Source organism: Micromys minutus (genome assembly GCF_963924665.1).
Source record: "Micromys minutus genome assembly, chromosome: 27".
NCBI classification, from domain to species: domain Eukaryota; kingdom Metazoa; phylum Chordata; class Mammalia; order Rodentia; family Muridae; genus Micromys; species Micromys minutus.
The window spans coordinates 18,954,729-18,982,500 of record NC_137962.1 but is presented as its reverse complement, the minus strand read 5'-3'; the positions used below and the strand labels follow the sequence as shown (position 1 = coordinate 18,982,500).

Here is a 27,772-nt window from a genome sequence, read left to right as displayed (position 1 = left end):
TCTGATTGGTTTGGAAAGCTTGATCCCATCCTATTCCGGCCGATTTCTTACTCTTCTCCTAAACGGACTTTGCCCAGGCATGCCAAAGATTCTGGTTGGTCGTTGCCCTGTCTTTCTTACCTAAGCTCTTCCTATCCTCACCGCTTACTGAGCCCGCCTGGCGGCTGACTGGTTTCTCCGCAAGTCCATCTTTGTCTTGTCCCGCCCATCACCACTTCCTCAGTCTCTAATTGGTTGTTAAAACGGAGAGGGCGGCCTTTCTGGGCGGAAACCAGGTACGCAACTTGGTCTTACACGCCTCAGCGAGAGAGCGAGTCTTGCCATTGGGTAGGCTGCCCGCCTTTCGTCTACAAGTCCCTCCTTTCACCCTCCCTCATTGGGCGGGGCAGTACATAAGGGGCGGGGACTAGGCCGGGCTTGTGGCGCGCTGCTCCCTCCTCCTTACCCCCCCCTCCCCGTCCGGTCCGGGTTCGCTTGCCTCGTCAGCGTCCGCGTTTTTCCCGGCCCCCCCCAACCCCCCCGGACAGGACCCCCTTGAGCTCGCCCCTCAGCTGCCACCATGAGCGGTAAGGATGAGTCCACTCCAAGCCTAGGGGTGGGAGGGGAGTGAGGGGGCGCGCGCGAGGGCCGACCGGGCGGTCCCCGCTGTGAGGGGGGGGCGGGCGGGAGGCGGCGGCGGCGGCCTTGGTCCCGCCCGGGGCGGAGGGAAGGGAGGGAGAAGGGGCAGTGGCGGGGCCTCGGAGGAGGAGGGGGATGGGCTACCCGCCCCGGGGGAGGGGGCAGCGTGGCCTCGCCCGCCCCCTGCCCGCCCCGGCCACGGGGGACGGGCCTTACCCCCCACTACCCGGCCGGCCGCCTGAGGCTCCTCCCGTCGGGGGCTGGCGCCACGGGGGCGGCCCGACCTGTGCAGGCCCCGCCTGGGCCAACCGCCTCCCCGGTCCGCCCTCCGGTCCTAGCCTGCCCCAGGCCCTCCCCCGCACCCCCGTAAATTTCCCTTCCCCCATCTGACCCGCCCTTGCCACGCCCCTAACCCCGAAACCGCCCCTTCTTTCTATAGTCCTTCCCCTCAGCCCCAAACCTGGGCTCTGAGCCCTATACCATTTTTGCCCCTTACCTGTCCTCAGATGTTTCCTCACCTCCCCTTAGAATTTACTCTTTCTGGGTTTCTTCCTGTTTGTGTTTACACTTGATCTTTCTCCATCTCTTTTGGTCCTAATTCTAGCACATTTTCCATCCACCCACATTGTGGGTCTTCTTTTCCTTCCAGGATGCTTTTTCTCCCCCCTTTTGAGATAGGGTCTATGTGGTAACTATGCAGACCTCAAACTTTTAGCTGTCTAGCTGCCTCTTCCTCCTGAGTGCTGGAATTAGAGTTTGCCAACACTGGGTGCAAATTTATTTATTTTTTTAATTTCTGAGACAACGCTCTCAAATTCCCTCTCAAAAGTGCTTTACATTGAGATCAGTTCTTACTCTGTAGGCCTGGCAGTCCTAGAACTGGTGAACCACCTGGCTTATCCTTCCAAGTCTTGGGATTATAGGTGTGAGTCACCATGCCTGGCTTTCAAAACAACTTTTGAGTCATTTCTGGAGTTAATTTGTGCATGGGAAAACAGTGACCTGTCTTGGACACCATTAAGCCATGTTCCTGCTCTGCATGCCTATGGCTTTGGCATCCCAATTTACTATGTAGCTGAGAATTTCTTTGGACTCTTGTCTCTACTTCCAAATTCTGGCATTTTAGGCCTACCACCCTCTCTAACTCTATCAGGCTTTTTTAAACCACTCTTTTATTAGTCATTGCTGATGGTCAAAACTTTAACTTAAAACCTTATGTTGTTTTTATTTACCTTCACTTAAGTTATTTGTTTTGTAATTATTTTTAGACCAAGATCACTCAATGGATGAAGTGACAGCTGTGGTGAAGATCGAAAAAGGTGTTGGCGGCAATAATGGGAGTAGCGGTAATGGCGGTGGTGCCGCCTTTTCTCAGACTCGAAGCAGCAGCACAGGCAGTAGCAGCAGCAGTGGTGGCGGAGGAGGGCAGGTAAGTGATAAAGATGGGGAAGGTGTTGAGAGGGTATAAATATTCCTAGAAACCTTCTTAACCAAAAACTCTGGGAAAAAATACAGTAGGGAAGTACACACAGAAAGACAGGTGATCTAGAGGGTCCCCAAATATGAAAGTTGGAACAGTACACAGAAGTGAGCATTTTGTTTCGGTTTTTGCTCTTTATATGCCTGCATTGTTGCTGTTTGTCTGTTGAATACTGCCCCCTAGGCCAGCTATTGGGTGCCACTAACTCCTTTCCTCTCTTCTGGCCAGGAATCCCAGCCATCTCCTTTGGCTCTGCTGGCAGCAACCTGCAGCAGAATTGAGTCACCCAATGAGAACAGCAACAACTCCCAGGGTCCGAGTCAGTCAGGGGGCACAGGTGAACTTGACCTCACAGCCACACAACTTTCACAGGGTGCCAATGGCTGGCAGATCATCTCTTCCTCCTCTGGGGCTACCCCTACCTCAAAGGAACAGAGTGGAAACAGTACCAATGGCAGCAATGGCAGTGAGTCTTCCAAGAACCGCACAGTCTCTGGTGGGCAGTATGTTGTGGCTACTACCCCCAACTTACAGAACCAGCAAGTTCTAACAGGTCTACCTGGAGTAATGCCTAACATTCAGTATCAAGTAATCCCACAGTTCCAGACTGTTGATGGGCAGCAGCTACAGTTTGCTGCCACTGGGGCCCAAGTGCAGCAGGATGGTTCTGGTCAAATACAGATCATACCAGGTGCAAACCAACAGATCATCACAAATAGAGGAAGTGGGGGCAACATTATTGCTGCTATGCCAAATCTACTCCAGCAAGCTGTCCCCCTCCAAGGCCTTGCTAATAATGTGCTCTCAGGACAGACTCAATATGTGACCAATGTACCAGTGGCCCTGAATGGGAACATCACCTTGCTACCTGTCAACAGCGTTTCTGCAGCTACCCTGACTCCCAGCTCTCAGGCAGGCACGATCAGCAGCTCTGGATCCCAGGAGAGCGGCTCACAGCCTGTCACCTCAGGGACTGCCATCAGTTCTGCTAGCTTGGTGTCATCACAAGCTAGTTCCAGCTCCTTTTTCACCAATGCCAATAGCTATTCAACAACTACCACCACCAGCAACATGGGAATTATGAACTTTACCAGCAGTGGATCATCAGGGACTAGTTCTCAAGGCCAGACGCCCCAGAGGGTTAGTGGGCTACAAGGGTCTGATTCTCTGAACATCCAGCAGAACCAGACTTCAGGAGGCTCACTGCAAGGAAGTCAGCAAAAAGAGGGAGAGCAAAGTCAGCAGACACAGCAACAACAAATTCTTATTCAGCCTCAGCTAGTTCAAGGGGGACAAGCTCTTCAGGCCCTCCAAGCAGCACCATTGTCGGGGCAGACCTTCACAACTCAAGCTATTTCCCAGGAAACCCTCCAGAACCTTCAGCTTCAGGCTGTTCAAAACTCTGGTCCCATCATCATTCGGACACCAACCGTGGGACCCAATGGACAGGTCAGTTGGCAGACCCTACAGCTGCAGAATCTTCAAGTTCAGAACCCACAGGCCCAGACAATCACCTTGGCCCCTATGCAGGGTGTTTCCTTGGGGCAGACTAGCAGCAGCAATACCACCCTTACACCCATTGCCTCAGCTGCCTCCATTCCTGCTGGCACAGTCACTGTGAATGCTGCTCAACTCTCCTCCATGCCGGGCCTCCAGACCATTAACCTCAGTGCATTGGGTACTTCAGGGATCCAGGTGCACCAGCTTCCAGGCCTGCCTTTGGCTATAGCAAACACCCCAGGTAAGACATCCATTTTTTGCATTAATCACAAACTAAAACTTGCTGATAGTATTGAATCTAAAGGGGGAAATAGAGCTTTGAGGTGTTTCCTCAAGGCTAAACACCCAAGGAAGTGTAAAATTTGTTTTAGTCAAGGCATTTGGAACTTAATCAATAGAAATGTCTTTTTAGTTGATCTGATGAGAAAGGAGTACTTCTGGGTAATGTCCTGTGTACTCTACTTCCTGGTGTCTTGGTACTACAAGCTAAAGCATGGTTGCCTTCTGCATAGGGACAGGTAGTAAATATTTTAGGCCTTGAGATTCACATGTATTTTCAGTCATATTTCATATTTTTGGTTTTCCTCTCATCCAGCAGTGATAGGGATTGAACATATGGCCTTCTGAATCTCATGTGGTTGTTATATCTCTAATCCCTTGGCTTGCAATTTGTTTTCAGAAACTCTTTTAAGAATGTCAAAATGGATCTTGATTATGTGATAGTGCATGCCTTTAATCCTAGCACTCAGGAAGGAGACAGAGGCAGGTGGCTCTCTGTGACCTCAAAGCCAGTTTGATCAACATAGTTCCAGGACAGCCAGGACTAGGCAGAGAGAGAGAGAGAGAAAGAGAGAGAGAGAGAGAGAGAGAGAGAGAGAGAGAGAGAGAGAGAGAGAGAGACCCTGTCTCAAAACAAACAAGATTGTAAAAACAGACTGAGGAGAGGGATGGTTTAGCAGTTAAAGTGGCTGCTCTTCTAAAGGACCTGGATTGAATTCCCAGAACCCATGTGGTAGCTGATAACTGTGACTCCAGTCTCAGGAGACCCAACTCCACCCTCTTCTGGCTTGCTTGGTCATTGTATGAATGTGATACAAGGTCATCTATTTAGGTAATACACATAAAATAAAAATAAGATCTAAGATAGATAGAATGTGAAACCAAGAATAGGGTTGATGCTCAGTGGTAGGTAGAGTGCTTGTCTAGCATGTGTCTAGACTTTGGATTCATGTTCAGCACCACACCAAAAATTACTTTTTTGAGATGGTTTTTCTGAGTAGCTCTGGGTGTCCTGGAGCTAACTAACTCTGGTAGACTAGGCTGGCCTTTGATTTACAGAGACCTGCCTGCCTCTGCCTCCTGAGTGCAGGGATTAAAGGCTTGCACCAGCGTGCCTTGCTTTTCCTTATTGTTCTTTGGGATACAAGAGGTTTATTTTGATTGGCAGTTTTATCTGATTAAAAGTGTTGGGTATACTCCATCTTGGTGGAGAAGGTATTGCAACTGAGGTAGCACCTGCTTCCCAAGTGTCAGGAGCAGGAGGCAGCAAGCAGTTTCTCAACATTTTGGTTCAGGAACCTAACTCTGGCCTAGTTGGGTACAGATTGTGATGATTCAACTTGAACAGTTTTCTCATGAGTAGTAACTCATAATTGAGGGGAGAATGGCTTAATGGATTCCAGAAAGCAGAAAGATTTTTCTTTTTCTAAAATGTTATTTATATGTATGTGTTTATATCTGTATGTATGCAGTTTGGATGGGTGGGTGCCCCAGGAGGCTAGAATCCCAGGTGTTTGTGAGCCACCTGACATGGGTTCTGGGAGCCATACTCTTGCTCTTGCCTTTGGAAGAGCAACCAGTGCTTTTAATCACTGAGTCATCTCTCCAGCCTCAAAGATTTTCAAAAAGATGAGTGTCTGGTTTTGTTTGTTTTGGGGAGTTATTTATGTTTTGTTTTTGTATTGTTTTGTTTGTTTATTTGTTTGAGGCAGGATCTTACTAAGAGACCCTGGTTATTCTGGAATTCTCTATGTAGACCCCGCCAACCTAGAACTCACAGAGATCTGCTTGTGTGTCTCCTAGTGCTGGAATTAGAGGTGTGCACTAGCAAGCCTGATTTTCCTAGTTGGTCTTTAACACCCTACCTTCTGTGCAAATGAGTAACCATTGGATATACAGATACCATGACCACTTCTTATAATCCCACAATTTGGGATGTTGTGTAGGAGAATCATGAGTGCAAGTAGTTGCTAGGTAGTAGTGGCTCATGCCTTCAACCCCAGTATTTGGGAGGTAGAGGCAGGTAGATTTCTTGAGTTTGAGGCTACTAGCCTGAGTGAGTTCCAGGACAGCCAGGGCTACACAGAGAAACCCTGTCTTCAACACCCCACCACCACCAAAACCAAACAAACGAACACACATACACAAAATCAAAGGCTAACTAGCTTCTGCCTATATGGGAATGCATTGTCTCAAAAAACAAAAACAAAAAGAGCCCATTAAAACCAACAATAAGATTTTAGAGAGCTAAAAGTCAGAATCATAAGGTAAAAGTGAAGGCCTTTTTAGAATTTGTCATTTATAGCCTATCATGAGGCCGATTTTCATCTATCCTTGTAATCTCATTACTCAAGGGAGGCCGAAGCAAGAAGTTCAGTGCTGGTTTGAGCTACATACTGATTCCTTGTCTCCCCCCAAAATAAGTTTTTTTTTTTAAAGTACCATATAGGTCAACATGGAAGTAATATATTTTGGAGATGGGACACAGGTTTATACCCTGTACCCCAGGATAACCTCTTTACAATATTCTAGCTATTAATTTGGAAACAGGTGTGAAGCATGTCCATTGCTCAGTCACGCATTGGGGGAAGTTTGCTATTTAATACGTCATAGGACAGGGCTATCTAGTGGTCAGGACAACTTTGTAGAATTGATTCTCTTCCCACCTGTATGTAAGTCCCAGGTGCTGAGCTCAGGTGGTCCGGGCTTGCTCAGGAACACCTTACTGAACAGCATTTTGACCTGGAAAGCCCATTTTGAAGTTAAGATTGCTTTCTTGATCAATATATGCTTTTGAAGATACATGTGGTTAATTTTTAAAAATTTCTTCTTTTAAGATTTACATATTTTATGTATATGAGTACACTGTTGCTATCTTCAGACACACTAGAAAAGGGCACCAGTCCTCATTACAGATTGTTGTGGGCCACCATGTGATTGCTGAAAATTGAACTCAGGACTTCTGGAAGAGCAGTCAGTGCTCTTAACCTTTGAGCTATCTCTCCATCTCCCTGTTTTTATTTTTTCTTTTAGACCAGGTCTCTCACTATGTAGATGAGGGGCACCTTGAACTTGTGATCTTATTAGCTGCAGCTCCAAGTAAAATCTCCATTTGTTTTTACTAGGTGCTGCTGGGCATTGAACCCAGAGTCTCATGAATATTAGGCAGGTACTCTCCAACTGAGCTACATTTCTAGCTCCTAAGGTTTTTGTTGTTGTTGTTAAACTGGCCATGATTGTACCATTACCCCTCTTTTTAAATTGTTCAAATTTTATCTTGAAAAATGTTATAGTTCCCTAGAGACAGACTTCCAGTTGTTTAGTTGTAGCAAAATATCTTATTTTACCCTCTTTTCTGGTACAGTATTACTTATGTATTAGAAAACTCTTAATACTTTCATCCTTTTCACAGTACAGTATAGTAGAAAATCAATTGAATGTGAAACCATTATACTGTTCTAAGATGAGGTAGCCTTAGAAACTACAGCTTTGGGCCAAGTTTGGTGGCTCATAACTTTAATTACTCTAAAGGTAGAGACAGGCAAAGGGCTACATATACATATACAGCCCTGCCTTTTAAAAAAGAGAGCTGGGCAGTAGTGGCTTAGGACTTTAATCCCAACAGAGGCAAGTGGATCTCTGAGTCCCAGGACAGCCAGGGATACAAAGGGAAATCTTGTCTGGGAAAATTAAACACTATAAGAGGGAAGAAGTAGGAGAGAACTGTAGTCTCATACTCACCCAATCTGTTTTCATTATTTTTAAAAAGTCATTTTTTAAAATGCTTAGAGTTTTCTATTGATTTTTTTTTTTATGCTTTAGTTTTGTGTTAAATTTAGAAAGGCATAAATCTAGAACAGAGATAAATTCCCTGTCCCATATTTTTCAGGCCTTGCCCCTGGCGGGTGGTAGGGAGGGAAGGGACCACCCTGTTAACTGAGGTTAGTTTTCAAAAGTGAATTGATCTGTAAGTTCTTAGAGTTATTTTTGTTTGTTTTTAGATAAACCATAGCCTTTTTCTTTTTTAAATCAATACCTTTTCCTTTTTTATGAGAAGCCTGTTCTTTCATTTTCTTAAACTTCAAATCTCTCCCCCTTCAGTCAAACCCTGAAACTTGCCTTCAAGTGTGCACGGGGGCAGTGTGAACTGTGGAATGTGGTTGGCTTCTTGGGAGTTCTAATAGTGCAGAGCTGGGCTTTGGCATGAGAATAGAACAGATAATCTTGACGTCTACAATTAACTCATGAAAATTTCAGGCACTAAAAATAAAAATTCTACATCTGCTAAGTTTCACTGGGTCAGGAACGTGTTTCTTCTCACAGTTAAGTTGAATATGATACTGGCATTGGTTTGCCAGCAGTCTCACCGACGTTGGGGTCAGATTGCTTAGTCCTCATTTGTTAAGAAGTTGTGTTTTTATGTGTGTGAACATTAGAAATCATCAAGTTTAGATTATAAAAATGTTTTTAAAGTATTTTTTTTTCTCTGAGATTTAGTCTTTTGTTTAGACTGGCTTGATATCAAAACTGTGGAGTCTAGACTGGCTTCAAACTTACGGCAATCCTCCATCCTCAGCCAATGAATGTTTACATATATTAGCATTTACATTTATCCAGAATTAGCATTTTATACAAAAGCTCATATGAGAAACACTTCAGTTTTAAGGTAATGTAGTTTATCAGGTAAAACATTACTGAATCTTTATCTAATACACTTGTTTATTGAGGTGGTGGTACTTTTTAAATGACTTCTGTTTAAAGAGAAGTTCTTTTATTGCTTTGAAACTCAATGGGGGGCTGGAGAGATGGCTCAGTGGTTAAGAGCACTGACTGCTCTTCCAGAGGTCCTGAGTTCAATTCCCAGCAACCACATGGTGGCTCACAGCCATCTGTAATGGGGTCTGACGCCCTCTTCTAGTGTGTCTGAAGATACCGACAATCAGTGTACTCATATAAATAAATCTTTTAAAAAAGAAAGAAAAGAAGGAAGAAAGAAAGAAACTCAGTGAGATATGAAAAGACAGTCTTCATTTCAATTGTTTCAGTGGCTTTGTCTAAATGACATCATTGTTAAATCATGCTGCCTTATGCATGCAGTGTGGCCATTTTAACTGTTATGTAACCAGATCCGATATAGCAGTATCATCCAAAGCACTTGGGAGACTGAAGGATTTGGAGTTCAAAGTAATTTTCAGCTGTACTGACAGTGAATTTGAGACTAGCCCTTATTTTCAATAACAGCAAATCTCAAAACAAGCAGACAAACAAAAATCCCTGAGTAGAAATTTTCCCCTTTTGAAGACTTGAAAAATATCTTAGGTTTCCTTTTTATTCTCCTTTCTCCCCTTCTATCTTTAGGGTGTTAATGTAACCCAGGTTGACCTCCATCTGATTTTCAACTCCTGATTTTATTGCCTCAACTTTGAAAGTTGCTGTGATCATAGGTGTGTCCTCAATACTCAATGAAAACTGTTACTATAGAAGACTTTAAAAAAATTATTTATTTTTATTTTATATGCATTGCTGCTTTGTTTGTTTCTGTGAGTGTGTTGGAACTGGAATTGCAAATATTTGTAAGCCACTACATGGGTGAGGGGAATTGAACCCCTGTTCTCGGAAGAGTGGCCACTACTTTGAACAACCAAGCAATTTCTCTGATCCCCTCTGTAAAAAGCTTTTAAGTGAATCTTGGAGAATTGGTTGCAAATCTTGATTATAACTTGACTTTTTATATATGCCTTCATATTTTTTGGGGCTATGAGTTGTTTATGTTATACAAGTTTGGATTTACATACATATCTAATTTTTCTGTATCTACCATCTTATCTATGTGAAAAAGAAATGATAGCTGAACTACTTCGAAGTTTTAACAGGAAATACCTAGGTCACAACAAGATTTGTCCTTTTTTTAAGATTTATTTTTATTATTTTATGTATCTAAGTATTTTGCATGCATGTACATCTGTGTACCACATGTATACTTGGTGCTTGAGGAGGTGATGAGCCTCCATGTAGATTCTGATCTTTTAAAACAGCAAGGTCCCTTAACCAATGAACCATCTCTCCAGACCCTCAAAATTTGCTTTTTAAGAGATGAGGAAACTTAGCAGGCAGCAAGTGTGTGTGTGTGTGTGTGTGTGTGTGTGTGTGTGTGTGTGCACGCGCGCGCGCGTGTGTGTATGCACCTTTAATCATAGTACTTGGGAAGGAGGTAAATCTCTTGAGTTTGAGGTCAGCCTTGTCTGGGTAGGGAAAAGGAAGGGAGAATGATGTCAAGCTCCTGCCTTTACCCTTAGCCCTTCTCTCTCTCTCTTTTTTTTTTTTTAAAGATTTATTTATTTGTTTTTTTTTTTTTTATGTTTGTGAGCACACTGTTACTCTCTTCAGACACACCAGAAGAAGGCATCAGATCTCATTACAGATGGTTGTGGCCAACATGTGGTTGTTGGGATTTGAATTCAGGACCTCTGGTAGAGCAGTCAGTGCTCTTAACCCCTGAGCCATCTCTCCAGCCCCCAGTCCTTCTCTTTCTATGCTGTTGAACATGAAAATCTGATAGACATGCTTGATTTTTGTTTTGTTTTTTTTTTTTGTTTTGTTTTTTTTTTTTTGTTTTTTTTTTTTTTTTTTTTTTTTTTTTTTTTTTTTGAGGCATGGTCTCTATATAGCCCTGGCTGTCCTGAACTCACTCTGTAGACTAACTCAAAGAGATATGCTTACCTCTGTTGCCCTACCCTTTGGATTCTAGCACTCAACAGTAAACTTTTATTTTTTTTGTTCTTTACCAGTTTTCTAAGTGATTCTGAATATTGCCTTCAGGTCTCCTTTTCCTAATTTTTGAGGCTATCTTAAAGTCCTTTCTTGAGATATAGCAAAGGATGGTCTTGAACTTCTGATCCTGCTGCCCTTATCTCCCAAGTGTGTATGACCACAGATGATAGGTATTTATCACCATATTGAATATTTTTTGTCTTTGAGATTGGCTCTCATATGACAGTCCAGGCTGTCCTCTAATTCATGGACATTCTATTTCACCCTCCTGAGTTCTGGGATCGGAAGCATTTTACATTGGTTTTGTTTTGTTTTTGAGATAGGATTTCTCTGTGTAGCCCTTGCTGTTTTGGAACTCATTCTGTAGACTATGCTGACCTCTAACTCAGATCAGCTTGCTTCTACTTGAGTGCTGGGATTAAAGGTATATGCTACCATGCCTAGCCTCTCTCTCTCTCTCTCTCTTTTTTTTTTTTTTTTTTTTTAATATTTGTGTGTGTGTGTGTGTGTGTATGTAACATGAGCCTATGTTAGGTGTGCATGTAAGTTCATGGAAGCCAGAACAGTTGTTGAGTGTTCTATTACTGCCCAGCTTATTCCTTTGAGGTAGGTCTCTTTCCCAAATCTGGGACCTGTAACATATTTGTCCAGCATATCTCGACTCTGTGTTGGTGTATAGGAATATGCAGAAGCCAAAAGTAATATCTGGTGACTTCATTAGACACTTCTTGTATTATTCATTCATTTAGATTTATTCTTGTGTGTTTGTGTGTCTTACCTGTATGTGTGTGTGTACCATATTTGTGCCTTGTGCTTGAGATTAGAAGAGGGTATCAGATCCCCTGGCACTAGTTTCAAATGGTTGTAAGCTGCTGTGAAAACCAAGCCTGTTCTTGTACAAGACTGGCAAGTGCAATCCCATCTCTATCGATTGCTGAGCCATCTGTGTGGGACTGGGTGGGGTGGAGATCAATCCATTTTAGTCAAAGAGGATTGAGGTAGAAACTTGAGTTTAATTTGGCTTCCTTGGCAGGCAGATCTCTGGCCCTATGTTCACTAAAAGCTTTTATTGGTTTTTTTTTTTTTTTCTTTCTTTTTTTTTGAAGGTCTTAATGATGTATCATGATGCTTCTGATGAAGGCAGACTATATTACAAGAGCCAGTGGAATATTGTTCAGAGATACTGAGCTCAGCATGCCCTAAGAATATACCTAGAGAAAAAAATTATAGAGTATGAATGGAAAAATGGCAGGTTTCTTTGGTACAGTTTGGAAGTCCATTTTAGATATATTTTAAGTTTCAGTTCTTTTTTTTTTTTTTAAAGAATTGTTGATTTATTATATATTACTATACTGTAGAGTACACTGTAGTTCTTCAGACACACTAGAGAAGGCATAGGATCTCATTACAGATGGTTGTGAGCCACCATGTGGTTGCTGGGAATTGAACTCAGAACCTCTGGAAGAGCAGTCAGTGAGTGCTCTTAACCTCTGAGCCATCTCTCCAGCCCCCTTTCTTTCTTTCTTTTTTTTTTTTAAATTAAGATTTAATTATTTTGTGGGGTTGGGGATTGACATCTCACATAGACATACATGCAGGCAAAACACCAATGCACATTAAAAAAAGGACAAAAAAAACAATTATTTTATTTTGTATGTTTTTGCACCATGTGCATGTAGTGTCCACAGAAGCCAAACTGGAGTTAAGGTGATTGTGAGAAATATGTAGGTACTTGGAATCCAACCTGAATCCTCTGGAAAAGTAGGCAATTTTTTTAAAGAATTGAGGCCTCTTTAGTCCCTAAAGTTTGGTTCTTTAAGCCTCCATGTTGTAGATGCTAAAATGCTGGAGGTTGGCAATGAAACCAAGAATAATTCACTTGAATATTTGTTTGTGTACTTACTTTTGAGACAGGATTTTATTATGTAGTCCATACTAACTTCAGTGGTTATCCTCCTGCTTCAGTCTCTTGAGTGCTAGAAATAGTTCTTGTTTATGTTGAGGCAGGGAGTCTCTGTAGCTCTGGCTGTCCTAGAACTGGTCTTGAACTCACAGAAATCTGATTGTTCTGCATTCCCAGTGCAACGATTAAGGAGCACACCACCACACCGCCTCAAGTGCTGTTTCACTTCTCTTGCTGTGGTTCTGCTGTGAGGGAATGAATTAAAAGTACACAATAGCTAGGAATGGTGGCTCCTGCTTATAATTCTTGCAGTTGGGAAGTTGAGGCAGGTTTTTGTCTTACTTTGTTTTGTTTATGACACTGTGTGATTCATTGAATTCTTTGTTGGCAGGGATTGACCATATTCCTGCCAGCTGCACTTTTTAAGTGCTGAAATTAAAGGCAATCAGCATCATGACCTATGCTTTTTTTCTTTTTTGTTGTTGGTTTTTGTTGTTTTTCAAGACAGGGGTTTTCTCTGGAGCCCTGAATTTGAAACTCACTCTGTAGACCAGGCTGGCCTCAAACTCAGATCCACCTGCTTCTGCCTCCGGAGTACTGGGATTTAAAAAAAAGCCTGTGCATCATCATTCACCTTTATATTCATGATGAATGACAAAACTCAAGCTTTAGTTAGGGAACATTAACAAAACTGAAATTAATATTTAGATTTGATGGAAAGACTTATATTTTCTGTTTCTAAAATTGGTACAGTACTTTTTCTCTTAAACTTCTGGTAGGTTAGAAATGCTGTCTCATTTAGTTACAGTGACATCTACTGGTGAAAGCCATTAGCACCGTTTTGCTGATTGCGTAGCTCTAAAGAAAACTACCCATTTTTTTTTTTTAAAGGTAGTATACCAAAGAGAAAGTTACAACCTAAATATTTCTAGCTACAGAGAAATTCCAGAAGATACAAGGGGAAAAGTAAGGCTTCCTATCATGCTTACTAATTCAAGACTTTTTTTGTACGTGTGCTTGACAGGATCTTACTAATTTATTGCTCAGGCTGGTTTTGATTTCACTATCCTCCTGCACCTGCCTGGTAGTGCTGAGATGACAGCCATGTTTCATTATTTCCAGCATGGATTTGTCTTAGTCATAAGCTTAAATTTTATTTGATGTGTATGGGTGTTTTGCCTGGATGTATATTTGTACATCCATATTTATGTACATGGGTGCTGGGTACCAAAGGAGCCCAGAAGAGGGTAGGGTATCAGATTCTCTGGAACTGGAGTTATAAATGGTTGTGAACTGCTATGTGTGTGCTGGGAATCAAAACCGGGTCCTCTGAGCATCCAGTAATCTCAGTAACCTGAACTAGTGGTTCTCAACTCTCCTAATGCTGCAGCCTTTACTACTCAACCATTAAATTATTTTCATTACTTCATAACTGTAATTTTGCTACTGTTATGAATCATAATGTAAGTATCTGTCTGATAGTCTTAGGTAACCCCTGTAAAAGGGGCCCCAGATTGAGAACCATTTCTCATCACTCCTGCTCATGGTGAGCTTTTTTTAAAATTCTCTCTCTCTTTTTTTTAATTAATTAATTTATTATATATAAGTACACTGTAGCTGTCTTCAGACACACCAGAAGAGAGCATCAGATCTCATTACAGATGGTTGTGAGCCACCATGTGGTTGCTGGGATTTGAACTCAGGACCTCTGGAAGAGCAGTCAGTGCTTTTAACCACTGAGCCAACCATCTCACCAGCTCCCCCCCCTTTTTTAATGTGCTTTTTTAATTTGTTTATTGGTGCATCTTTTAATACTAGTATGGGTGAGGGAGGCAGAAAATGGTGAATCAGTGAGTTCCAGGCCTCCATATTGAGATCTTGTGTTTTTGTGTTGGAGAGAGAGAGATGTATGAGTGCAGGTGCTTGTAGAAGCCAGAAGAAGGTGTTGGATACCTAGGAGCTGAAGTTATAGACTAAAGTTGTTAAGAGACCTACTATAAGAGCTAGGTCCTGAACTCTGGTCCTGGAAGAGCAGCAAGCCCTCTTAAGTTCTTTACCATATCTCCAGCCTCAGGGATGATCATTTTTATAGACTTTTTACCTTTCCCCAAGATTCAGTTCTTACGTTCTTGGTTACTAATGAAATTATTTTTCTTTCTGCTTATTTATAGATTATGTTATTGATATGGAATATTAATCTTTGAATTTCTTTGGACTTTTTTTTTTCTCAACATAGGGTTTTTTGTGTAGCCCTGGCTGTCCTGGAACTCACTCTGGAGACCAGGCTTGCCTTGAAATCCATCTGCTTCTTTCTCCCTGATGTTGGGATCAAGCATGTATCCAACCAGAGAGCCAATCTTAAGTAGCTGTAAAATACATTTAAATCTGTGCATCAAGTGCATGTCTTGTGCCTGTAGAGATCAGAAGATAGATAGGGTCAAATCCCCTGTTAAGGACAGTTGTGAGCAGTCTTTACACTTATCTACTAAACCATCTTTCCAGGCCCCATGCTTAGCTTTTTTCCCCCTAGGATGCCCAGATGTTTTCTTTTTTGCTTCTCAATGGTCTGTGCTTGCTCTACCATATATCCTCAACCATCTTCACATTTTTGGGGGTTTGGGAAGAGGAGGTTCTCACTGAGTTGTCCATTTGTCTCTGGTCTCTCAGGCATCCTGTATCTCTCTCTCTCTCTCTCTCTCTCTCTCTCTCTCTCTCTCTCTCTGTGTGTGTGTGTGTGTGTGTGTGTGTGTGTGTGTGTGTGTGTGTATGTCCCTGCCAGCATCACATTCATGAGTATGTGATGCTCAGACATACATGCAAGTAAGGCATTCATATACATAAACAAATCTAAAAATATCTTTATCAGATTGCCTGTAGACAAGACTGTAGGTTATTTTCTTGATTAATGCTTAAAATGGGAGGACCCAGCACACTGGGAGCTTGGTCTTTCCTGGGTATGATATATGAGAGCAGGATGGCCAAGCTTGCTTCTTGGTTCTTGCCTCTTCTGCCCTGACTTTCCTCAGGATAGAATATGGCCTAAGAGTTGTAAGATAAAGTGAACCCTTTACTTCCCAAGTTATTTTTTTGTTATGGTCTTTTTTTTTACAGCAAGATGACAAGAATTCAGAAGCCTCATTGGAGTTTTTAGAAATATACAGAAACAGCCTTTTGAGTGCTAGAACACTTGCCTGCTGTGTGGAGGCCTCAGACTAGTTCTAGAGGATGCATTTCATCATGCTTTAGTGACTCCCAAGGTGTTTCTCCACAAAGAATAAAGTTTTGACTCTTAGCGATTTTGGAAGGTTGTGGCTTTAGCCACACTTCTTTACTTAGAAGAAATTGAAAAGATCTTTAACATCCATAGTTGTTTCAGAAATTGGTGCTAGAGGCAACAGTTGGATTTGGCCAAGACTGTCATTACAGTGTGCCTCTGGTTTCCTAGTTATTTTCATCATAGGAAGGACAGTCTTTAATTTATCTCATTGCTTAACTAGTACCACAATTTGAGATTAAACTCTTCTTTTCTAAAACTATTATTAAAAAGGGTGGAGAACAGATTCCATTATGATATTGATGTCATTTTGGTTTCATATTTGGCATGGGTTTTACTCTTTAGCCAAGGCTATCCTGGAACTACTATGTAAACCTAAACCTGTAGTCCCTTGGCAGTTCCTCAGGTACTTATTTGGGAGGTTGAGCCAGAAAATTGCATGGACTTAGGATTTCAAGATCATCCTAAGTCCTGGAACCCATGTGATAGAAAGCTGATTGCCAAAAGTTGTCCTCTGGCTCAGACAAGCATCCTATACACTCCACTCATGGAAGAAAGAACTGTAATTAAAAGTTGGAAAAGAAAAAAGGATGGTGGTGTTAGTGTGATGTATCATTGAGATTTTCTTCTTTTATTTATTCATCTATTTGGCTATTTGAGACAGGGTTTCTTTGTAGCCCCGGCTCTCCTAGAACTCCTTCTGTAGACCAACCTGGCATCAAATTAACAAGAGGTCCATCTCTGCCTTGCAAGTGCTGAAATTAGTGGTGTGTGCCACCATCACTTGGCTCTTCTGTAGCTGTTTTGCCCTGCCCATTGCCACCTTTCTCCTTTTTTTATTTCAGGTGATCATGGAGCTCAACTTGGCCTTCATGGATCTGGTGGTGATGGGATACATGATGAGACAGCAGGTGGAGAGGAAGGAGAGAACAGCCCTGATCCCCAACCCCAAGCTGGTCGCAGGACTCGACGGGAAGCATGTACATGTCCCTATTGTAAGGACAGTGAGGGAAGGTGAGTTCATTTTCTTGAATATAGAATTTTGCTGTTTCTTTCTTTCTTCCTTTCTTTCTTCTTTTTAGAAATAAACAAAATGAACATAGAAATTTGAGGGAAAGTGTATAATTTTACTATTTAAGACAAAGGAGAGGCCTGGAGAGATATCTCAGTGGTTAAGAGCACTGACTACTCTTCCTGAGGTGCTGAGTCAAATCCTAGCAATCACATGGTGGCTCACAAATAGGATCCCATGTTTTCTGGTGTGTCTGAAGAGAGTGACAGTGTACTCACATACACAAAATAAAAAGGTTAAAAAAAAGATATAGGAGAGGTTGGGCGTGTAGCTCAGGTGGTAAAATGGTTTTCCTAGCAATTATGAATTCCTGAGTATGAATCCCAGCACTGCACAAAGCAGTTATGCTCACATATGTCTGTAATCCCATGTTGTGTGACAGATTTTTCCTGGCAGGTGTAACACATACATGTGTCTGTTTTACCCCAGATAGGAAGTATATAAAATGAGGGTTTGGGCACCAGATATGTAAAGTTGAGGACGTGACCACTCCAAGGTATGGTTGAGAGGAAGGTTTTTATTGTAAATATGAGGCAGAATGCAGCCAGAGGATCAGTAGGTTGAACCTGACCATAACAGGAGAGAACGGGGTACAAAGTGAGAAAGATAAAAAATGAGAGGCAAGAGAGCACTGTGTGAGTGTTGTATGGAATGGTGAGTTTAGGAAGGAGAGATTATAAACTGGAAACATTTAGGTGGGGCAGAGGGAGAAGAATTAGGATGGATGGAACAGGTATTTGCAATATGTGTTTTTTTTTTTTTTTTCTGGTTTTGGTTGTATTGCTTTTTTGAGACAAGATCTCACTATTCCACCTCATAGAGATCTCCTGCGTTAGCCTCCCAAGTGCTGGGATTAAAGACATGTGGTCTGCCAAGGTCAGCTATTTTTTATTTATTTTATTTTTTTATTATTTGTTTGTTTATGAGACAGGGTCTCTTTATGTAGCCCCATTATTCTGGAACTCACTATGCAAACCAGTCTGGCCTTGAATTCATAGAGACACTCCAGCGTCTGCCTTCCCAGTGCTTGGATTAAAGGTGTGAGACCACACCCAGCTCCTGTAAACATAACTTTTATTCACCTGATGTAATTGTCCTCTCACCTAGCCTCCTTAAAATCTAATCTAGGCCTAGAATGTTTTCAGCTTCTGAGATTCACTGCTGAGTAAGTTTACTCTTTAGTTCTTGTTGGCTGGTTCAGTTCAGCTATTCTGGCTCAGAACTCCTCTCCAAGCTGATTCAAACTGGCTTCTTTCTGCTTCTCACTTAATTTCCCTGCTTTGCCAAACTAACTCTAGCAATCAGTTCTAAAATTTTAACTCCTTATTCTCTGGCTCATTCTTTCTTCACCTGTGTCTAGCTTACTATAACGCTCTTCAACCTATCTCTGTGGGGGGAAAAGAGGAAAAGCCTGACTAAAACTCAAGATCTGCTAGCCTCTGTCTCCTGGGATTAAAGGCATGTCTGTATCCCAGCCCTACTCCAGTGCAGGTGGCACAGTGAGTTCTGAGATCACATAGACTTAGAAGATCTTTGGATATATATGATCTCTTGCCAGAGCAGCCATGTTCGGAGCTCCTTATTTTATTTTACTTGGAATCAGGGTAATGCTATATCTCCTAGGTTGGCTTTATTTTTATGTAGCCCTGGCTGTTTTGGAACTTACTCTGAAGACCAGACTGGCCTTGAACTCAGACCTCTGCCTCCTGAATGTTGAAGCTAAAAGCATATGCCACCACCAACATATGTTTAGTAGACATCCCTAAAAAAAGTAAATACTTACTGCTCATGTACATTAAAAAAATAATGATAATAAAAAGAGAGCAAGAGCTATTAGGGTATAACTTTGTGCAAAATTAAAAAAATGCATGTAAGAAAGTTTAGTGAACCCAGATTTGTTGGTGACACACATCTGCTGCCACAGTACTTGGGAGGTATAAGCAGAAAATTGCAGATTTGAAGCTCCTCTAGTTTAACAGTCCGTTTAATACCAGCATGAGCTAAATAAAAGAAATTGTGAAAAACAAACATCCTATGGAGCCAGGCATAGTGGTGTATATCTGTAATCCCATCACTCAGGAAGAAGAGGCACAAAGATAATCCAGGGTTAGAGCCAGCCTGGTTTACATACCTGGGCCTTGTTGCAAAAATAAGTAAATAAACTCATAAACTTGATTTGCATAGCATTCAGAATCAGTGAGAAGTCAGTTAGAGACAAGAGCTGTATAATATGACCTACTTAAATTATTATCCATTTACACCATTTCTCATCTCATATCCCACATGGTGGGGTGTTCTGTAGCAATATACTTTGAGATTAGAACATTATATCTCCAGGGATAGAGGGTACAGTGCACAGCTATGTGTAACTCAAGTTACAGAGGATCTAATGTCCTCCTCTGGCCTCTTTGGACATAAACATTTATGCAGGCAAAAAAAACAAAACGTGAATAAATAAATTTAGAAAAAGATTTTATGCTGGCCAGGAATTGGTGCCACATGCCTTTAGTACACAAATAAGGTAGATCTCTACAGTGAATTCTAGTTTAGCCAGAAGCTACACAGGAGTCCACTTTGTATGTGTGTGTGTGCGCGCACCACCAGTGCTGCCTCTGCTCGGCAAGACTGTGCCTTAAACAAGTTTTTCCTTAATAAAATCACACATAAAGTAGTACCAAAACAAAATAGCTTGGTTTTTGTGATTTTTTTTTTTTTTTTTCCCCTGTGTTTCAGGAAAAGCAGAGCAGGCTATTTCTTACTTGTTTTTTTGTTGGTTTGCTTGTTTTTTGAGATAGTAGTTTTGCTTTCTGTCCCAGGCTCAATCTGGCTCTACATGTAAGTATGTTCTTCTTGCCTCTGTTCTTGAGTACTAGAATTCCAGGTGTGTATCCCCCATACCTGGCAGAATTGTAGTGTTTTTTGGTATTGTTGAAACAAGGTCTTACTGTATAACTTTGGGTGGCCTGGAACTCAATGTGTTCTTGGTTGTACTTGAACACACACAGATCTAACTTCCTCTAATTCTTGGTCACCACAATACCCAGCCTAACTTGTAGTTTTGAGAACTTTTCTTCAAATCCCCAAAAATTTCCTCTGAGAGATCTCCTTGGTGCCTACAAATGGGTCACATATGAGGAAAGCTTGGCTTAGCAAAGACTGTATAAAACTGTCATAGCGTGAGATGGAGATGGGCAGTGTCTGCTGTGTTGCCTGGTCTAGCCTCTGGGCTGAAGTAGCTCTTTTAGTCTCCACATAGCTACGATTACAGACGTGCTATTGCTCTTCCCTGTTTTCCCTTTTTACAAGTTTTATCCAACCCATTCTTCTTTCTCCATTAAATCTCTGACACTGAATAAGAGTACTTGAAAACAAGGACTCAGTTCAAGTTCTCAGCACCACTCACTCATTTATTCATTCATTCATTTATATTTATTAGTTAGGTATTCCTCTGTAGTCCTGTCTGTCTTGCAACTCAATATATAGACCATGATGTCCTTGAATTGCACTCTCATGCCTGGCCAGCTCCCACATTAAAAAAAAAAAAAAAAAAACTTTTTTTTCCAAGGGGAGGTAATCTATAACTTGGATTTTGGAAGCCAAAAACAACAATCAGCTAAGGATTTTACCTCTGATACCAAGAGTGGTAGTGGCTCACACCTGTAATTCCAGCACTTGAAAGGTAGAGGGAGGAAAATCTGGAGATCAGAGTCAGCCTTGGCCAGCTATGTAGTAAAATTTGAGGGCAGTCTGACACTGCCTCAAAGCTCTCCTTCCTCATACTCAAAAAAAGAAGTGTGCTTGGAGGTTGGAGGGGATGCAGCTTATATCTTAGTATGAGAGAGCTTGTCTTGATTAGAACTTCAAAGGCAGCTTGTGTTACATAATACATTGTCACAAACAAAACAAAGAAATGGGGGGCTGGAGAGATGTCTCAGCAGTTAATCTTTCACACCCACATCAGTAGCAAAAGCACTCTTAACTACTGAGCCATCTCTCTAGCTCCTAATCAAAATAAAAGTTTAAAAAAAAAAAAAAAACAAGCTAGGTATGTTGGCCCATGCCTTTAATCCAGCACTTGGGAGGCAGAAGTAGGCAGATCTCTGTGTTTGAGGCTAGCCTGGTCTACAGAGTTGAGTTTCAGGACAGCCAGGGCTACACAGTGAAACCCTGTCTCCAAACAAACAAAACCCAAAGAAAAACAACAGGAGCCAGAGCAATGGCTCAGCAGCTAAAAGTATTGACAGCCATTCCAGAGCTCTGGTTTATATCCCAGCACTCATGGTAGTTTCAGAAAATCTATCTTTCTCTGAACTCAGTAGGCACCAGGCATGCTGTGGTACACATACATATGTGCAGGCAAAATACTCATAAACAAACCAAAAAAACATTTGACTTCCCTTATTCTCCCTTAACCCCCCACAAAGACAGGGCTTCTCTGTGTGACAGGCCTGACTGTCCTGGAACTTGCTCTGTAGACCAGGCTTTCTTTGAACTCACAAAGATCCACCTGTCTCTTCAGAGTGGCAAAAAATAAGTCTTAGTGACAGGTATGATGGCACACATACCTTTAATCCTACCTAGCACTATACAAGCAGGGGCGTGGACTCAGGTGGATCTCTGGCTGAGTTCAAGGCCAGCCTGGTCTATTTAGGGAGTTCCAGGAAAGCCAGAATTAAGTAGAGAGACACTTTCCCCAAAATAAACAAACAAAAGAATGGGTTTGGTAATTGCTTCTGACACTTCTTGTTTCCTTCATTTCAATTTCCAGAGTAATAAATCATTATGTTCTCATTCTTAGAGGCTCTGGAGATCCTGGCAAAAAGAAACAGCATATTTGTCATATCCAAGGATGCGGCAAAGTATATGGCAAGACCTCACATCTCCGTGCACACTTGCGCTGGCATACGGGGGAGAGGCCATTCATGTGTAATTGGTCATATTGTGGGAAGCGCTTTACACGTTCAGATGAGCTTCAGAGACATAAACGTACACATACAGGTAAGTAAGATCCAAGGGAAAAGGAAAGTAGCGACAGGAAAAGACATGATATGCCCATGAAGGTAACTGAGATCTCCAAACAACGAATACATGAAACTGTTTGTCTTCAAGAATACATGAATTAGTCTGGAAGGTTTCAATAAGGAGCTTGATTTCAAGAGGGATTTTGAATGACACACATCAGCCCCAACTTTGTTCTGACTGCTTTTTTTTTTTTTTTTTTTTTTTTTTTTTTTTTTAAATCTAGGAGAGAAGAAATTTGCCTGCCCCGAGTGCCCTAAGCGTTTCATGAGGAGTGATCACCTGTCAAAGCATATCAAGACCCACCAGAATAAAAAGGGAGGCCCAGGTGTAGCCCTGAGCGTGGGCACATTGCCCCTGGACAGTGGGGCAGGTTCAGAAGGCAGTGGTACTGCCACTCCTTCAGCCCTTATTACCACCAATATGGTAGCCATGGAGGCCATCTGTCCAGAGGGTATTGCCCGTCTTGCCAACAGTGGCATCAACGTCATGCAGGTGACAGAGCTGCAGTCCATTAATATCAGTGGCAATGGTTTCTGAGAGTAGATGCCCAGGGCCAGAGACATATGGGCCAATACCCACCAAGCCTGGGATGCAAGGTAGCATGGGTCCAAGAGACATGTGGAAGAGAGCCATGAGGCATTAATGTGCTTGGTGGTAGGAAGAATTGGGAGATGGTACAAAAGGAGATGGGATCGTGGCACCCATCTATGTCACTGGTGACTCCTTGAAAATGGAAAATATTAGTGAAAATTCTGTTGGTGCCACCCTTTGATCAGCATTTATCTCGTCCCAGGTTCTTCTTATACTTCTTACCCCAGCCTCCTCTTCCTGTTTTTCCCTCTTAGCTCTCCCATGATGGATCCCCCCATTTCCTAAAGCCATCATGCCTTGATAAATATATATGATCATTGAAATACTTTTTAACAAAAACAGATTCTATATTATATATATATATATTAAAAAATATATAGAGATGCTTTCACAGGGGCTGGCTGGGAGGAGGAAAAAGACCATTCTGTGACCAAAATACCTTGGTCTTTTTTTCTTTTTTCTTTTTCTTTTTTTTTTTTTTTTTTATATATATATATTGCCTTATTTCTCAATGGCTGAGCCTTATCATGACACATCAAGCTTTTCTATAAATGTTGTCCTGGCTTCCCACCAGAGTAAGCATTCATACACTCTGCTTTTAGTTCATATATACATATATAATGTCTTTCTTAATTTTGTTATTTTATTTGGGATCAGCTCCTTGCACTCCTTTCCTGACTCAATCCTTTTTGTCTCACGCCCTTTGCTCACGTGATCACTTTGTGTGTTGCTTTCGACAGTGATCCCTGGATTAGGCACTTCTGTTAATATTTTAAAGACTTTAGTTCCAGCAGTGAAGTGAAAAAGCCTTGAAGTGTAGCTATGGAGGGAGGAGGTGTTCAAATACTACTGACGCAGGCACCATCTCAGTGCTGGAGAGTCAAAAACACCTCCCTTGATTAGCTGTTCTAAACATCAGAAACCAGAAGTCTTTCTGTGGAATTGTGTGTGTAAGAGGCCCTTTGAAGGAGATACACTGTCAAAATGGTCAAATAGTAGGCAGCAGCTTTCAGTATGAAAAAGATGTTCTCAGAAAAGGAAATAACTCAACCATCTTGGGTTCAGAAAATTAGTGGGATTATTCGGATTTCAGTATCATTGTCTTCCAAATAGCTCTAAGCCTCACTGTCTGGCCTTCTGAGTTCACACTCTGAAAGGAAGTACACTTTCCCTTTTGAACATTTCTGTAGTTCCTTCCTATTAATGTTTTAATGTTAAGGAGCATCAGCCAGTGAATCTGTTCAGACTTCCCATTCTATAGAGTGCAAAACTTGTGCCAGTGGCAAAAGTGGTTCTTTAAAAAAAAAAAAAAAAAAAAAAAAAAAAGCATCCCCCTTAACTCTTCCTTAGATGTACTTGGGTGGTTCCTAAGAGAAAGGGAAGCACACAATCATGGGAACGATAGCCCAGAACAAAAAGAAATCTTGTCTTACCACTGTGGATTATAGGAGAAATTGGGAGAAATTATCCTGCTTTCTCTATGGCCTGATTCCAGAAGAGACTAATCCAAAAATTATATCGGCAGGGAAACTCGGTGCATTTGACACTGAGACTTAAATGCAACCAGAATTGTCCTCAAGGCCCAGCCATTAAAGCATTGTCTCTCTTGACCTTCTGCTATCTTGTCAGAGAGCTTTTCACTGTGAGGAAGTATGGAAGTGGTTGAGTGTATGTGTGACATCTGTTAGGTTGGGGATAGGTTTTTTGTTAGCCAATATTTAAAGAGACCTGCAATAAAAAATTACCCTGATCTGACAGAGCAACTAAAATGTTTGTGTATGACTGTGTGTGAATGTGTTTGTGCCTGTATATATCTATATGCAGATGAGAACTTATATTTGAAATTGTTGGAAAATAAATTCAGATCGAAACGCCTTTCAGGCCTATTATCTAGAAATTGGTCCTAATTCTTGGGTATGTTCCTAAGGTCAGTTCTCTGCCTACGTTAAATCAGTTAACAATTATGGGGTGGGGGAATATCCTAGTGCACTTTCTAAAAAAGAAGTTATTTTTGTGTTTGAAAATGAAATCAACACCCAAATCTATAGTGGATTCCTTATTCTAACTTCTCTATCTTGGCTACAAATAGATTATATAGTTATTATACATTTTATATAAATTCCATCTAAACTAGCTTCTTGATAAGTTTATGATATTGTTAGCCTGAAATACTAACATTAGTTTATTCCATTTGGTCCTTTCTGTGCAGACTTAATACTGTTATCAAGACTCAGGAAATATTTCAAGGGACTTTCCCCAAATTACACGTTATTAATGTTGAAGTAAAAGTTAACCTGTTTTCGGCCACCATCATACCTTTTATTCCTTAAGAAAAGCAGAACTCAAACTGTGTTGTTTTACATTTATAATCATGTACTTTGGCATTTCTGGAGGAAGAGAGCAGGATAACTCACTGGAGTGTGCAATATTTTGCTAGAAAATTTCAAATCTTGTTCAGTATGAGGTGATTAGATACAAACTGGCTAGTGATGCTGAGGACGTAAGCCTTTAGATAAGTTATCTGATGGTCTTCCTCTCTTGGGTCAAAAGCTGATGATTTACCCTCAATGTCTGCTACTTTAACATTACCATGAGTTCATTTACATCAGATTTTTTTTTCTGCTTTTTACATTTCCTTTTCCAGTGTTTTATTTGACCATAAAATGGAAATCAGTTTCTGCTTTTGTCTCCCTGTCTGTTAGCCACTCAGCCCTTTTCACAGTTAAGAGACTGCATTCCTCCCACCAGGGTCTCATTACTAAAAAATAACCTTTCCCAAACTTCTGGCCATCAGAATTTAACATAATTGGCATGCATATTGATTCTGAAATTCTTTTCATTACATTTTTGTTGTTTGGTTTGGAATTTGTGTTTGTTTTGTTTCATTGAGACAAGAATTTACTCTGTAACCCAGGCTAGCCTGGAATTCACTATGTAACTCAGACTGGCCTTGAACTTTGAATAATTTTTTTGCGTCCTAAGTGTTGGGATTACAAGTATGTGTCACTATGTCCAGCCTTCATGATTTTTTTTTTTTTTTAATGACTATACCTTGCAAAGTGGTAGGTGACCACCAATGTAGTAATCTTGGTTTTTGTTTTGAAATAGGTCTTTCTAAATACTCTTGGCTGGTCTGAATTTATATGTAGTCCAGGCTACAGAGATCTGTCCACCTTGGCCTTTCAAGTGTTGGCGTTACAAATGTGTGCCACCACACCCAGGAGAAATAGTGATCTTAGAGCATTCATTTCCTTGTTCTAAGCTGCTCATTTATATTCATCTATAAACTATTTGACTGTCATCTTTTTCCTAGAAAGGACCGACCCACCATCTTCCTTCAGGGATCTCCCATAGGCACTCTTTGGGGTGCTATTCAAAATGCAATATAATGGTTCTTTCTTAGCCTGATCTCAGAATAAATAGACCCTTTAATCACAGAAAGTAGACTGAAGTACAGAATGAAGGTGTTATAATTTGGGGAGGGTGGGAGACTACAGCTGTAAATTACTATGGCTGATTTATTTCTACTATATACATATATTTTTTGCTTTTGTATATCCTATATAGAAAACTAAGCATTGTATTTTTTTAACAAATCTGAGAAAGCACTATGAACTGCAGGTGTTTGACTTTCAGAATATATTTTGTATTGTTAATACTTCACATTATGTGAATACTGGAAGCTGCAGATCTTTGTAGGCCGCAATAAAATTGGATACTTTTTGAGGGGTTCTTTTGGAGGTGCTAATCAGGCCTCTGTTATACTTTGAAGAGCCCTGGTGCTATGTGATTAAAGTTTTCATTCAATTTTAAGTGCCCTAATGTCTTTTTGGACTTTGGGATCAGATGAGAAGTGATTCAGAGATCAGGTACTGAGGAAGTGACGATACTGTCCCTGCCTCAGCTGAGGGACTCTTTGCATGGTTTTACTTTCCATAGACAAAGTTGGCTACCCTCTTGAGGCTGGAAGGAAAAATGTTGGAAATCTTAGAGTTTCGTCTTCTCTTAAAAGAGCCTGTAACAGGGATAAAGGTGGCAGCATTTACTTAGGGAGAGGAGGGTATGGCACTTTTCCAACCCGGGAAGCATGGCTTTGAAAGCTGCTGATAAAACGTGGGCAGGTTATTACTTTGCTTTAGAAGGCTGTATGCCTCTTTTGGCTCTGTTCCGGGGTACAGATCTCATCTAGGAGGATGAGTAGACCAGCTTTGAGGTTGAGCTGTTTCTTTTCTTTGTCTGCCTTCTGTAAATACCATCCCCCAGAAAAGACATTAAGCAGCCTTTCAGTTCCTACTCCCTCTTCCAGTCTTGGCTCATGTGTAGATTGAAGACTGGGAAGAGAAAAGACTGGGCAGTCTTTGGCTCTATTCCTTCCCTGAGTCATCTCTGCTCTCTGACTTCCCAACTCAGAAGGATTTTTTTCACAACACTCATCTGAGAGAGTGAAGGGCCCCCCCCTCAGTTTTCCCTTCTTTATCAAACAGCCCAACCCTTCCCTGTCTGGGCTAAGAAAGAACCAGGACTCATCTGTCCTTGAGCTCCCAGCTGGTTGTGGAGGTTGAGGAGCATGGCAGATTAGGCTGGGGCCACAGATAGAGAAGACTGTAGGTATATCTGCTTGGTTGTGTGCTTTCCTATATCTTGCCTTCAGGAATCACACTGTGCCTTCCCCACTAGGGAACTGACTCTATCTATCCAGCTTTTCCAATAACTGCTCTTGAAACTTATGGATAATGGCAGTTCTTCATATTTTGATGACTCTTTTTTCCAGTAACATCCTAATACCCCTCACCTAGCTAAAGACTAGGCACAAAGTCAGAATATGTTGATAATGATCTGAGGAAGCCAAAGGCAGCTGCCCTAGGGCCTGCTTCCCTCTCCCAAGTCTGTCATCCCAGGGCAGAGGAGTAGTGCTCCAATCTGGTGCCTAAAACCAGTTTATCTTTCTTAATGCTGGCAATAACCAGTCTCTGTACCACTGTTGCCTTTAAACCTTTAATCTCACGATGTTTGTTGTGGGTTCCAGTTCAGTCATCACCAGGGCTGTGAGGGCAAGTACTTCTAAACTCACCTTGTTTTCTGCCCTCACTCTTGCGTATGTATGATGTTAATCTCTTGTCTTCCTGCTCCTTTTGTATCTTCCTTGTCTCTCTCCCCCCTAAATTTGTCCCTGGGTGTTTTGGGAATCTCAGTATCTCTTTCTCTATATCTCTATCTCAATCTCTGCCTTTTGTACAAAGATTAGTTTCAATGTAGTCTGTA

General features: G+C 41.5%; 1 protein-coding gene across 1 annotated transcript; it reads left to right on the top strand.

Annotated features, from left to right (window-relative positions):
* The first annotated feature begins 527 nt into the window (after positions 1-527).
* On the top strand, positions 528-27,772 carry SP1 (Sp1 transcription factor). The gene is made up of 6 exons (XM_080939644.1): positions 528-566; positions 1,887-2,047; positions 2,327-3,839; positions 16,671-16,839; positions 21,696-21,895; positions 22,143-27,772. The coding sequence occupies exons 1-6, from the start codon at positions 560-562 to the stop codon at positions 22,454-22,456; spliced, it is 2,364 nt and encodes a 787-aa protein (XP_080795770.1). The 5' UTR covers positions 528-559; the 3' UTR covers positions 22,457-27,772.